General features: G+C 38.6%; 1 protein-coding gene across 1 annotated transcript; it reads right to left on the minus strand.

Moving 5' to 3' along the window:
- Positions 1-7,724: 7,724 nt before the first annotated feature.
- LOC105076428 (olfactory receptor 4X2-like) lies at positions 7,725-8,654 on the minus strand. Its single transcript, XM_010964522.2, has one exon. It carries the CDS (start codon positions 8,652-8,654, stop codon positions 7,725-7,727), a length of 930 nt encoding a protein of 309 aa, XP_010962824.2.
- Positions 8,655-12,465: the final 3,811 nt, after the last annotated feature.

Genomic DNA, 12,465 nt, shown 5'->3' on the forward strand with positions numbered 1-12,465 from the left:
AAACTACAAGGTTTCTGGCTTGTATGTCATAGATGTATGGTATTGTTATGGAAATGACAGGCCAGCCAAGAAACAAGCACCACTCGGAGGGTTGGAGTACTCAGATGTATTACGCCGGCGGGCTCAGAGGGGCTTCTGCTCCGAAGCTCTGAGCACCTCCAAGACGTGCGCATGAGGTTTTATAGGGTAAAGTACAAGCTTGGAGTATTCAGCCAATAGGCATGGGACAGTTTTTGCAGCATTATCATCACAAAAGTGGAGGCGGGGAGGCAGTAAACCAACATTCCAAAGCCAGATATGTATCTTTGAAAACCCAGCTGGCTAGCAAAAAACATGAACAGCAAACCAACACTAGTTAACCTAGCTTTACAAGTTAGTCCAGCAGAACTCAGATCAGTATTCCGATACTTAGATTTGTGAATTATCTTGTTAGACCAGCCCGGCTTTTTCTTCACAGTATTGGCACAATTAAATGGTAAAAGAGCTCTTTAATTGGCTGAAAGGAAATTACGTACTTACATAAACGCAAACATAGAGTAAACTGGCCAAAATAAATTTCAGGTTCACATTACCTAAAAAGGATTCAGTACTGGTATTGGTATTGAAGCTAGCTTAAGCTTGTTGATTTAATTAATAGAAACATGTCTCTTTAGAGACATCAGTGTTAAGTATAATAGTTTGGTTGTGCCTAAGCTTCGTCAGCTGAAATAAATGCGCAGCCTAAAAGTTAAGAGTTATGTTTTATTTGGCGGGAGGACTCGAGCTGGGATGACAGCCTCTCAGATGGTTCTGAGGGACTGCTCCGAAGAGGTTGGGGAGGAGCTAGGATATATAGGAGCTTTACAGCAAAGACCAGGTAGTTGAAATGAGTCCCCTCAGGGTGCACCATTGTGAGTGGCTGCAGAGGCCGGGCTGCAGGCCTGTCCCCACTAGGGGGTGGCAGCAGCCGCTGATGGCTTGGCTTCAGCATTCTTTGTTTACTGATATGGTTGCAGTATTTTCACTCACATTGCAGTATTTTTGCTCACAGCTTACTAGAGGTCAAGCAAAACTTTATTATATCTGTTACAAATCTGTCAACAAAAAAAGTAACTCAATGAAAAAAAACTTTAAAAAATAAACAAAATAAGAGATTTGCAGTAAACCCTATAGAAGTTTTCTTTTGAAACTATCTACCTAAAACTGTCTCTCCAAATTTTGGTACTTAAAACTAAACTAAAAAGTTCACTGACTATCTGTGTCATTTATAAAATATTAAAACATTAATTGCTGGGCAGATCTAAGGTTATCTACCCTTGCCTTAGGGAAAAAAAAAGAAAAACCAAAACATAAGTTTTTAGTCAGGAAATGGTGATATGACAACCAGTTCACAGTTGCTTGCTTCTTGGTTTTTGCCAGAGATTTAAGATTTTTGAGGGTTAAAATGATAATATATGTAATTAAAACTTCTAAAGTAAGTATTTCAGTATACAATGGAAAAGTAAGATGTATGTTTTCAGTAAGAGTTTCTGTAAAAAAAATTGCAAAAAAAAAAAGGTTTCATACATAATCAGGATTTTAAATATTTAACAAATTCAAAAAGTTCTTTGTAGCCCCATCTAACTTTAAGATGCTTTAAAGAAAACCTGAGACATCTCAGATATTAAGTTAACTAGGATTATTTAAAATGTTAAGTTAAATATAATCAGTCATAATTCTAGTAATTACAAACAAATCTTTATCAATTACAGCTATTTAACCATGCCTTTTAAATCTTTTTGTTGTTACACTGTCAAGTTGTCACAAGGTGCTTCATCTTTAAAAAAATTCATCAGAAGTCAATGGATACAGTGGGTTACAACAGTCCCACATCAAATGATGGCCCATCCCCTCAGCACCCTGGACATGAAAACAAAAGACTGTTCTGCCCCTAGATAGGGCATTCAGAAATTCTTTTACTCCCTGGTAGGCAGGGTCAATGCCCCTACTCAGCCTGGAAGTGGTTTCAGAAGATGGACCGTCATCCCTCTACAACCCCTGAAGAAGATGATGGGAGTAAAATCTCTGAGAGGGAAGTGAGACAGGAAGGGGGCAGGGCACAACCATTCAAGGAATAACACAGCAATTAACACTAGAATGGCAAAAGATTCAACCCCCAGGAGGCCTTGAGGCTCAAAATGGTGGGAGATTTGACTTCTAGTAGACCTTGACCTTCATTATACAACCATTGTAATATGTTAGCATGGTGAATAACATGCCCACAGGTGCCAAGACAGTCCCAAGACCACAACTCCCTCTCTCTCCCTCTTCGGACATGGCGTGCACTGTCTATGGAGTGCGTACCTACTTTGACTCTACTCTGAGCACCCAAACCCCACACCTTGTGGCCTTTCCCTTGCCTCTTGATGCATCTCTAAATAACCCTACTATACTGAAACAAACAAGCAAAAAAAGATGGTTGGTCCCCAATATGAGCTGAGGTCTCAGTTAGACAAGCCTGGGGGTAGATATACACCAAGATAATATATATAGTTTATATGTATATATATCATATAATATATGTATCTATTATATTATATGTGTATATAGTTTACACTATATATGTGCATATATTATATGATGTACATATTATATATACATATCCATACACAGACATGTGTATGTATAATATATACATTATATATATATATCTCTCAATACACTGACATGTGTATGGATATACACATATATAATATACATATATACTGTATATATACATATACATACATATCCATGCACAGACATGTGTATATATAATATATGTGTTATATAAATATCCATACAATGATGTGCGTATGGATATACACATAAAATATAACAATAAATACATACTATATATGTATTTATTATATTAAACATGTATATACACACATATATAATAATAAATACATACTATATATGTATGTATTATATTAAATATGTATATACACACATATATAATATAGTATACATATTATATATACATATCCATTCACAGACATAAGTATATATAATAGATATATTATATATATTAATACACTGACATGTATATGGATATACACACATATAAGCATATTACATATGTATATATATTTTATTATATATGTATATATAAATATATACTGCATACTATACATATTATATATATACAAATTCATACACAGACTTGTGCAATTATGTACCCTCATATAATAAACACATGATACGAGTGTACTTCCATTCCCAGAACTGTGTATGGACGTACACCCATTTAGGACACATGATAAGAGTGCACAGACCTTCCACACCCAGGCCTCGGGTTGGAGGGGCATCCAGTCTCAGAGACACATGATAAGGGTGAACTTTAGAAGAATACTTGGCTCTGCTTCCCCTGCATCGAATGGAGGTCACTTCCTAAAGTCTGCCATTTCGCAACTGAGCCACAGAATATAAGGCTACGACCAATCGAGAAAGATTTGTAGACAGAGCATATTGGAGTGGTTTTTAAACTTTTTAAAGATTTAAATATCTTTTATCAACATAAATCTTATATATAAAACAGATTTTTCAAAAAGAGATAATTAGCTGCTGTAATTGAAATCCCACAAGTGCCTGTTTGACTGTCTCCTATCCTCTTCTGCTCCACACCTGCACCAGTCCCTGAGGTACATGAAGAAATCTGGATTCTAAATCACAGTTCACAAACAACTTGTGCAGAAAAAACATCAAGGGCTTTGACCTGCAGTTTCCTCAACTGCAAAGTGAGTGTTGTGCCATTTACGGGGCAGTGCTCACCTGAGATCTAATTTAAGGAAAATTATTGGTGGATGCTCAATGTATATGTCTTTTGACTTTTATTTCCCATTTTCTGAAATGTATGGTATTCAATAATGCTGACTTTCTCAGCATTACTAGAAAAAAATCTCTTCTTAACAAACACAGTGATTTTGCTCCCCTGCATTAGGTACCCTGCAGCTCAGCGACCAGGTTTTGCTTTCCTGAGAACAGAAGTCTGAGCTGATCAAAGCATCGTATGTTCCTGCTTTCCTGCCCTCCACTTCCAGATCTTGGTCTCGGGTTCTAGTTTTCTATGGACTGAGGAACATTTGTGAACGTCATAAACTACTTCATGCTATATTTCTAAGAAAAATTTTTTATTTACACTGATGTGATTCCAGAGGGAAACATCTGACAATAAAGAGATTATGAGATCTCTGATTTGGGATTCAGAGACTTAGATGTCTTTATGTTCTGGTGCTCTTTAAAGAGAAGCAGAGGAATGCACAGAGAGAGCAAGAGCTTAGAAATTAGACAGTCTTAGGTTTGAATTCAGGCTCTGGGAGTTAGTAACCCTATGACCTTGATCAAGACACTTAACCCCCTAAAGCCTCTGTCTTTTCATCTGTAAAACATGGGAATCATACCTGCATCACCAGAGTGTTTTAGGATGAAATCAGATAGAATATATGAAATCTCTTGGTTAATAGTAAAACATACACACAATCATGATTTTTTTTTTGTATTTAAATATTATTCTCAGAAACAATTAAGGAGCAATTATTGGTTTGCCTTAAGTGGCATGATTTTGGTATATTATTTAGATAATTGAGATGAAAATAGAGATAAAACAATTATTCACTTATAATCTGAAGCATTACTGACTTCCAGAAATTTAATTGATCAAACATTTATTGAGTTTTACTGTATATCATTTAGAGCAAAAAATAAAAATGAGCAAGATTCATGCCATATTCCCAACGGAGTGACAGTGAGGGGAGGGGAGAAATAAGGAAATAAACACTGAGCTAAATGTAGTAAAAGCTTTAAAGAATTCTAGCTGAGTGCTGTGGGAATTCAAAGAAGGAAAAATTCATATTGTGATAGGATAGTCATGGAAGCTTCTTAAAGTAGCAGCATTTCAGATGAGCATTGAAAGGTGGATGGGATGTTAAGAGAGAGAAATGTCTGGATGACTTGTCCATCATGTAAGTGGGGTATTAAAGTCCCCTACTACTATTGTATTATTGTCACTTTCTCCACTGATGTATATTAATATTTGCATTGTATATTTAGGTGTTCTTATTTAGGTACATATACGTTTATGAATGACATATCTTCTTCTTGTATTGATCCCTTTATCATAATATAATGTCCTTCTTAATTATAAATTTTGTTTTAAAGTCTACTTTTTCTGATATGAGTATTGCTACTCCAGATTTCTTTTCATTTCCATTTTCAAGGAATATCTTTTCCATCCCATCACTTTCACTCTGTGTGTCTTTAACTCTGAAATGAGTCTCTTGGCTGCAGCACATAGATGAATCTTGTTTTTTATCCAATCAGCCACCTTATGTCTTTTAATCAGAGCATTTAGTCCATTGACATTTAAAGTGATTACTGTTAGATATGAATTTATAGTGATTTTGTTGTTAGTTTTCTGGTTGTTCTTGTAGTTCTCTGTTCTTTTCTTCTTCTTTCACTCTCTTCCTTTGTGGTTTGATGATTTTCTTTAGTGTTACGTTTGTGTTCCTTTCTCACTAGTGTTTATATATCTTTTGTAGGTTTTTGACTTATGGTTACCATGGAGTTCATATGTTGACCTCTAACTATACCTACTTGTTTTAAATTGATAGTCATTTATGTTCAAACACATTTTTTTAAACTTTGCACATTTCAGTCCTCCTCCCACACTTTTTGATTTTATATATTACATCTTCGTGTCTGTCCCTTAACTGTTTATTGAAGTTATAGTTGATTTTACAATTTTTGTCCTTTAAATTTCATATGAGCTTATTTAAGTGGTTGGTCCACGGGTTTTACTATATATTCACATGTACCAGCAGAATTTTCCCTTCCTATAATTTCTTATTTCTTGTTGTAGCCTTCTTTTTTTCCCCTGAAAGAAGACCTTTTAACATCACTTGTAAGGTCAGCTTGGTATTAATAAACTCTTGCACCTTTTGCTTGTCTGAGAAGCTCTTTATCTTCTCTTTCAATTCTGAATGATAAACTTGCCGGCAGAGTATCCTAGGTTGCAGGTTTTTTCCTTTTGCTACTTTAATTATGACACTCTTTTCTAGCTTGCAAACTTTCCACTGAAAAATCTGAAAAATTCTACTGATAGACTTACAGGGATTCCCTTGTATGGGATTCTTTGCTATTCTCTTGCTGAATTTAGAATTTTATCTTATCTTTTGCCATTTTAATTATGATACATTTTTATATGGGTCTCTTTGAGTTTATCTTGCTTAGGATTCTCTCTGCTTTCTGTACCTGAATATCTGTTTCCTTCTTTACGTTCAGTTTTCAGTAATAATTTCATCAAATACATTTTCTACTCCTTGTTCTCTCTCCTCTCCTTGAGGCCCCTATATTGTGAATATTGATGTGCTTGATAGTATCACAGAGGTCCCTTAAACTATTCTCATTTTTTAAATTTTTCTTTTTCCTTCTCTGTTTCAGTGAATTCCATTATTCTATACTCTAGGTGGCTTATGCATTCTTCTGTATCACCTAATCTGCTGTTAACTCAGGTGTGTTTTTTATTTCAGCTACTGTATTCCTCAGCTCTCACTGGTTCTTTTTTTTTTTATTCTCTAAAGCTTTGTTAAAATTCTCACTATGACCACCTATTCTTTTCCCACATTAAGTAAGCATTCTTACTACAAATGCTTTGAACTCTTTCCTAGTAAATTATTTATCTCTATTTCATTAGAATTTTTTCAGAGATTTTTTTTCTTGTTCTTTTATTAAAATATATTCCTCTATCTTCTCATTCTTTTAAATTTCTCTCTATGAAATTAAGTGAAACAGTCACCTATCTTTGTCTCAAAGGCATGTCATTTTGTAGACAGCCCTATGCAATTTATGTGTGCCCTGTGGCATGCTGGGAGAGCTTCTCTTATGTCCAGTGGCCCTTGCTGCCCTATCAGGGGTGAGGTCTTGCCTGAGGATCTGGAGCAGGAGCCCCGAGGGAGTTGGGTTTCTCGCAGGTGTGATGGTAGTCTCCACCTTCATTTGGGAAATGCTGAGGTGTGAGGGCTTGGTACTGCACTTCTGCACTAGGGTCGCTTTTTCACTCAGTATGCATTCCTTGGTAATAGCCTGGGTTAGAGTTGAAAGGGTTGATGCCAAAAAACTGAGCTGGCCCTGCTCCCTCACATGTGCATAGGGACACACTGTCCACTGATGGAGGTCTCCACCCTAGAGCTAGCCTCAGCCCTTCTGAGAGTGTGCACAGGGCTGGGTGCTCTAGCAGTGGCAGTCTCCACCCTGGAGGTGGCCTGGCTCCCCCACAAGTGTGTGCACCAAAGCAAGCGCTGGCAATGGCAGTCTCTGCCCTAGTCAGAAGCAGAGCCCGGGTCCAGGCCGGCTCTGATTTCCCCAAGTGTGCGCATCCTCCAAGTGTTTGCACCTTCATTGGCAGTGGAAAGAGCACTGCAGCAAAAGGGGCTATGGAGCAGTCTTTAAAAATCAGAAGCGTAGTTAAAGACATCTATCCAAGAAACTTAGCACATTTTTATTTATAGTAGTAAAAAATTAAAAACAATCTAAACATCTAAAAGGAAAATGGCTGGTTAAGTAATATTAAAAGAAAATATTTGACAAGTGATTACAATGAACTTAGAAACAAGACAAAATAACTCTACAACTAATACGTCCAGGGGACTATCCTCCCTCCCACTCTATTCCTTCACTTGGGACATAGCATCATTCTCCAACTAAGGATCAGTATCAAAATACAGACTTTATTTCTCATCTAGTTTCATTGCCCTGATCCACAGCCTCTTCATGGCCTTCTTCACTTCAGCATTTCTGAAGGAGTAGATGACAGGGTTGAGGAGTGGGGTGATCACTGTGTAAAACACAGCCACCATCCTGTCCGCAGGCAGAGTGGTAGAGGTCCTCAGGTAGATGAAGATGCAGGGCCCAAAGAACAAGGTGACCACAGTGATATGGGACCCACAGGTGGAGAGGGCCTTGCGCCGCCCCTCAGAGCTTCGGTTCCTCAGATGGAACAAGATAACAACATAGGAGACTAGGAGGACCAGGAAACTGATCACAGACAGAGTCCCACCATTGGCAACAATCAGCAGACCAATGAAGAAGGTGTCAGAACAGGCAAGTCTGAGCAGAGGAAGCACATCACAGAAGTAGTGGTCAATCACATTGGGGCCACAGAAGGGCAAGCAGAAGATGAGAAGGACTTGGGCAAAGGAATGCACAAAGCCACCTACCCAGGCTATTCCCACCAGGACGGCACACACCTGCCAGTTCATGATGGTGGTGTAGTTGAGGGGCTTGCAGATGGCCACGTAGCGGTCGTAGGCCGTCACAGTGAGCAGAAACATCTCAATACCACCAAATAAGTGCATAAAGAAAACTTGCGACATGCAGCCCCAGAAAGATATGGCTTTCCTTTCAGCCAGCAAATCTGAGATGAGCTTGGGGACTGTGGTAGAGGAGTAGCAGATCTCCACAAAGGACAGGTGGCTGAGGAAGAAGTACATGGGGGAGCCGAGGCTTCTGCTGGTCATGACAGTGAGCACAATGAGCAAATTGCCCAGCACAATTGCTGTATACAAGAGCAGAAATATCACAAAGCAAACTTTCTGCACATCCCGATTAGAAGAAAGTCCCAGAAAAATGAATTCTGTCACATTGCATGTGTCAGCCATGAAGTCACCACTAGAAGGCAATAATTTAGTTAGGGTGATCTGAAATGATACAAAAGAAAGGATTCCAACATTAGGTGGATAAATTACGCAATACTTCCTTGCATATCTGAGAAGCTTGTGAGCTGGATATTGAAAAATGAGTAGGAGTTAGCTATATATAGAAGAAGGGAGGAGGATTCCAAAAAGGAGAAGAGGAAGTGCAAAGCTATGAAAATTCATTGAGTGAGGCTGGAGTAAAGAGGAGAAGAGCAAAGGTAAAGTTGCAGATAGAATCTAATACCAGTTCATAAAGGACTATTGTGGACCTTGGGGTTTACTCAGCAGACAATGGGGACCATCAGGAAGGTTAGTCAACTGGAATGTAAAATCATTCTGTATGTAGAGGTTGGTCTAGTGAAAACAGATCAGATGAGAGGAAACCTGTAAGAGACTGATTGCTTCATTGGATGATGTAGGGCAGCAAGGACAGTGTTGCTGTCTCCATGACAACTGTCTCTCTGTTGCTTTTGAATGCTTTTGTCTTTTGCCTGCAGCTTTCCTTCATCCCACTTCCTTTTCATCCTTTTTCATTATCGGTTTGCAGAACAAGATTTTCACCTCTCTGTATATTCTTGAGTCTCCAGAAGACTGTTCCTTGACACCCAGAGCTGCCTCTTATTTATGCTTCTCCCCTTAATTATCTCCTTCTACACTTGGTCACTAAGCGACCTAGGTCCTTACCAAAGGTCCAGTTTAATACCCTCACAATTCTTCTCTTTACTGGCACCTTTATCTCCTCCAATTGTAAGTCCCCCAGTGGTAACAGAAGTGCAAACCATCTCTCCACCCAAACTGCCCACTCAGCCTGTGACACATCCTTCTCTGAAGTCCAGCCTTTCAACATCTCAAAGTATCATCACGATTGTGCACTGACTGATTTGCAGACTATCTTCATCCATGCAGGACTTTCTCCAAGGTGACTGACAGCAGTGTGTATCAACACACCCCTCCTACAGTTAGACTCCAGGGCACCCGAGACTAGGAGTCACATGACACCCACTCAGGACACAAAGCTTCCTTCTGTTAACTATGGGGACAGGCCCAGGGCATTGAAGACTACCATGAGCTACCACCACGAGGAAATCAGACAGAATTTACGATTACAGAGACACAGAGAAGGCAGAGACCAGCCCCAAACTCCCAGATCAGCTTGGGAATTTCTCCAAGTCATTCGTGGAAGAAGCACTGCTGGTATTCTGAACTCCTGGGCTTACATCCCAGTCTCCTTAGGTGATATCTCAGTGATATCTACAAAGTTCTTTAACCTCTGAGAGACTCAAGATCCAAACTGTACCATGGAGATGAAGCCTACCTCACAGGTAAATGCCATACAGCTCCCTCCCAGCACATTCCAAGAAAAGTTAAGAGATCATCCACTGTGCTGCCTTGGAAGCCCCTCAGAGACAGGAAATCCATCTTCCCAATCCATAGACCCTTACAGTCAGTGGCCTCTCTTCTCTCAGGACATTTTTTTAATCACAGAATTTTACACACTGAATTATAATTGTGTTCTATGACCATCTGCCCCAGAAAACTGTGAACTTACTGAGGGCAGAGGCTATATATTGCTCAACACTCCATCTCCAGTGCTAACTGAAGCACCTCTACAAAAGAGCATTCAGTGAATGAACACAGAATAAGGGAACAGTGGTTACAGATCTTCCCTAGCCTTCTTAGCACAGTATTGGGTACATTGTGGGTGTTCATTAACTATTGAAAGAACAAAGGTCCCCAAGAGCAAAGCCTGTATCTTCTCCATCCCTGAATCCCAGTACCTAGCACTGTGCTTGCCTCAGCCAAAGACCAGACCAATGTGAAAGCACTTTGCTCAAAGCCATGGGCTTCCTGGCACTATTCCCTTTAATCTCCAAGTAGAATTGTAATCATCACATGAAAAAGAAGTGCACGCTCACGAGACAAAACCCACGCCAGTGTTTCCATGGTTCGGCTGTTCTCACCACAGTTCCTGTCACCGTCCTGACCACAGATATGCAAATAATGCCCTGAGAACAGCCCTCAACTTGTGCAGATTTCCCAGTTGTGCAATCCAACAGCATTAAGGCCAAGGCATCAACCAGAGCTCATACATTTCAGGAGCTGCCAGATGGAGGTCCCTGCAGCCTCAGGCTTGGGAACGGTAAGACTAGACCACTGAGTCTAGTCCACCTGATTTAAAATAAAAGAACACAATAGAATTATCTGCTACATATTCCACAGAGAAATAAGAACTCTGGCAACTCAGCCTTGAGTTCACTATGCTTAAGAGATACCAGGGGGAAGGCATGATGATCAAGTAGGAAAAAATTGGTCCCCAGAGAGCCATGCCTTTCCCCTTCCTAATCAAGTGAACTACCTCATGGGAAGCAGGACCTGGATACTAACATCTCAAACTTTCTTGTAAGTAACATAACCTCAGAAATCAATAGGAAAAGTGAATTAATTTCACCCAGTGTTCACAAGTCACTTAGACTACGGGTTTATGCTCTTCCGAGGTCAATTCAATGTAGCTTTTGCTTATCATGAACTCATTGATGTGACTTTACATGAAATGACACCATTCAGAGGATGGGTCCAAGGAATATGGGCCATAAGTGTCAGAAAAACCAAAATAGCACTTCTCCTTGCCTTTGGTGTGGATGAGGGTATAGAAGAGTGGTCCTCAACCATGGGTGATATTTTGCCCCCAAGAGGCATTTGGCAATACCTGGAGACATTGTCCATTGTCCCAACCTGGGTAGACAGGAGGTGCTACTGGCATCTACTGGGTAGAGGCCAGAGATGCTGTGAAACATTCTACAGCACACAGCCCCCCACAGCAAAGATTAACTGACCCAAAATCACAACACTACTGCTATTGAGATACACTGCTAAGGACGAAATAAAATTTGTCTGAACTGGTATTTATTAATGCTGGATGTTGGTTTCATGTGATTTTATTAATCTGCTTTGACCACATCTGTATATTTATTATGTTTTCTCTAATGAAAATTTTTGACAAATGCCATAATGGCACTTTGTAAGATAAATGTGCTCTACACCAGTGCTACTCACAAATGTCATTAATTCATCCTTGATTAGAGTTGAAACAAGATGCAAAGTTTCAAATAATGATTAAAGAGAAAATTATGCTGAGATAGTTTAAGATTGTTTTAAATATTTTAATGTAATTGCTTTTGAAAGTGCAACCCTGAATTAACCATTTTCCTTTACAGTGAAGAAAAACACTAGAAAGATTAGCTAATAATCATATAAAAGCACCAAATATTTAAGTAATAATAATATTAAGTGTGCATAAGTTTTGACAAATTTTGACTATTTATAAAAGATTTGTGTATATTTTATGTTAGTAAATGATAAGGTAGAATAATATCCACATATATTGCATTCATGCCATATGCAATTTTTTTTTTAATTTTTAGATATTTCCATCCTATGTGGTTTTCTGCTAATTTTTTTAAATTGTCACAAATTTCCAAAAATTTTAATATGTTTTATTGAAAAAAATCCACATATAAGTGGACCCACACAGTTCAAACTTATGTTCAGATGCTAACTACTATATATAAAATAGATAAACAACAAAATCCTAGTGTATAGCACAGGGAACTAAATTCAATACCTTGTAATAACATAAAATGAAAAAGAATATGAAAAGGAGTATATATATATATGTGTGTGTGTGTGTGTGTGTGTGCGCGCGCTATGCACGAAAAATTAACACAACATTGTAAACTGACTATACTTCAAAAGAAAAAAGAAATCTATGTTGTTC

This window comes from Camelus bactrianus, chromosome 10, assembly GCF_048773025.1.
Source record: "Camelus bactrianus isolate YW-2024 breed Bactrian camel chromosome 10, ASM4877302v1, whole genome shotgun sequence".
NCBI classification, from domain to species: Eukaryota; Metazoa; Chordata; class Mammalia; order Artiodactyla; family Camelidae; genus Camelus; species Camelus bactrianus.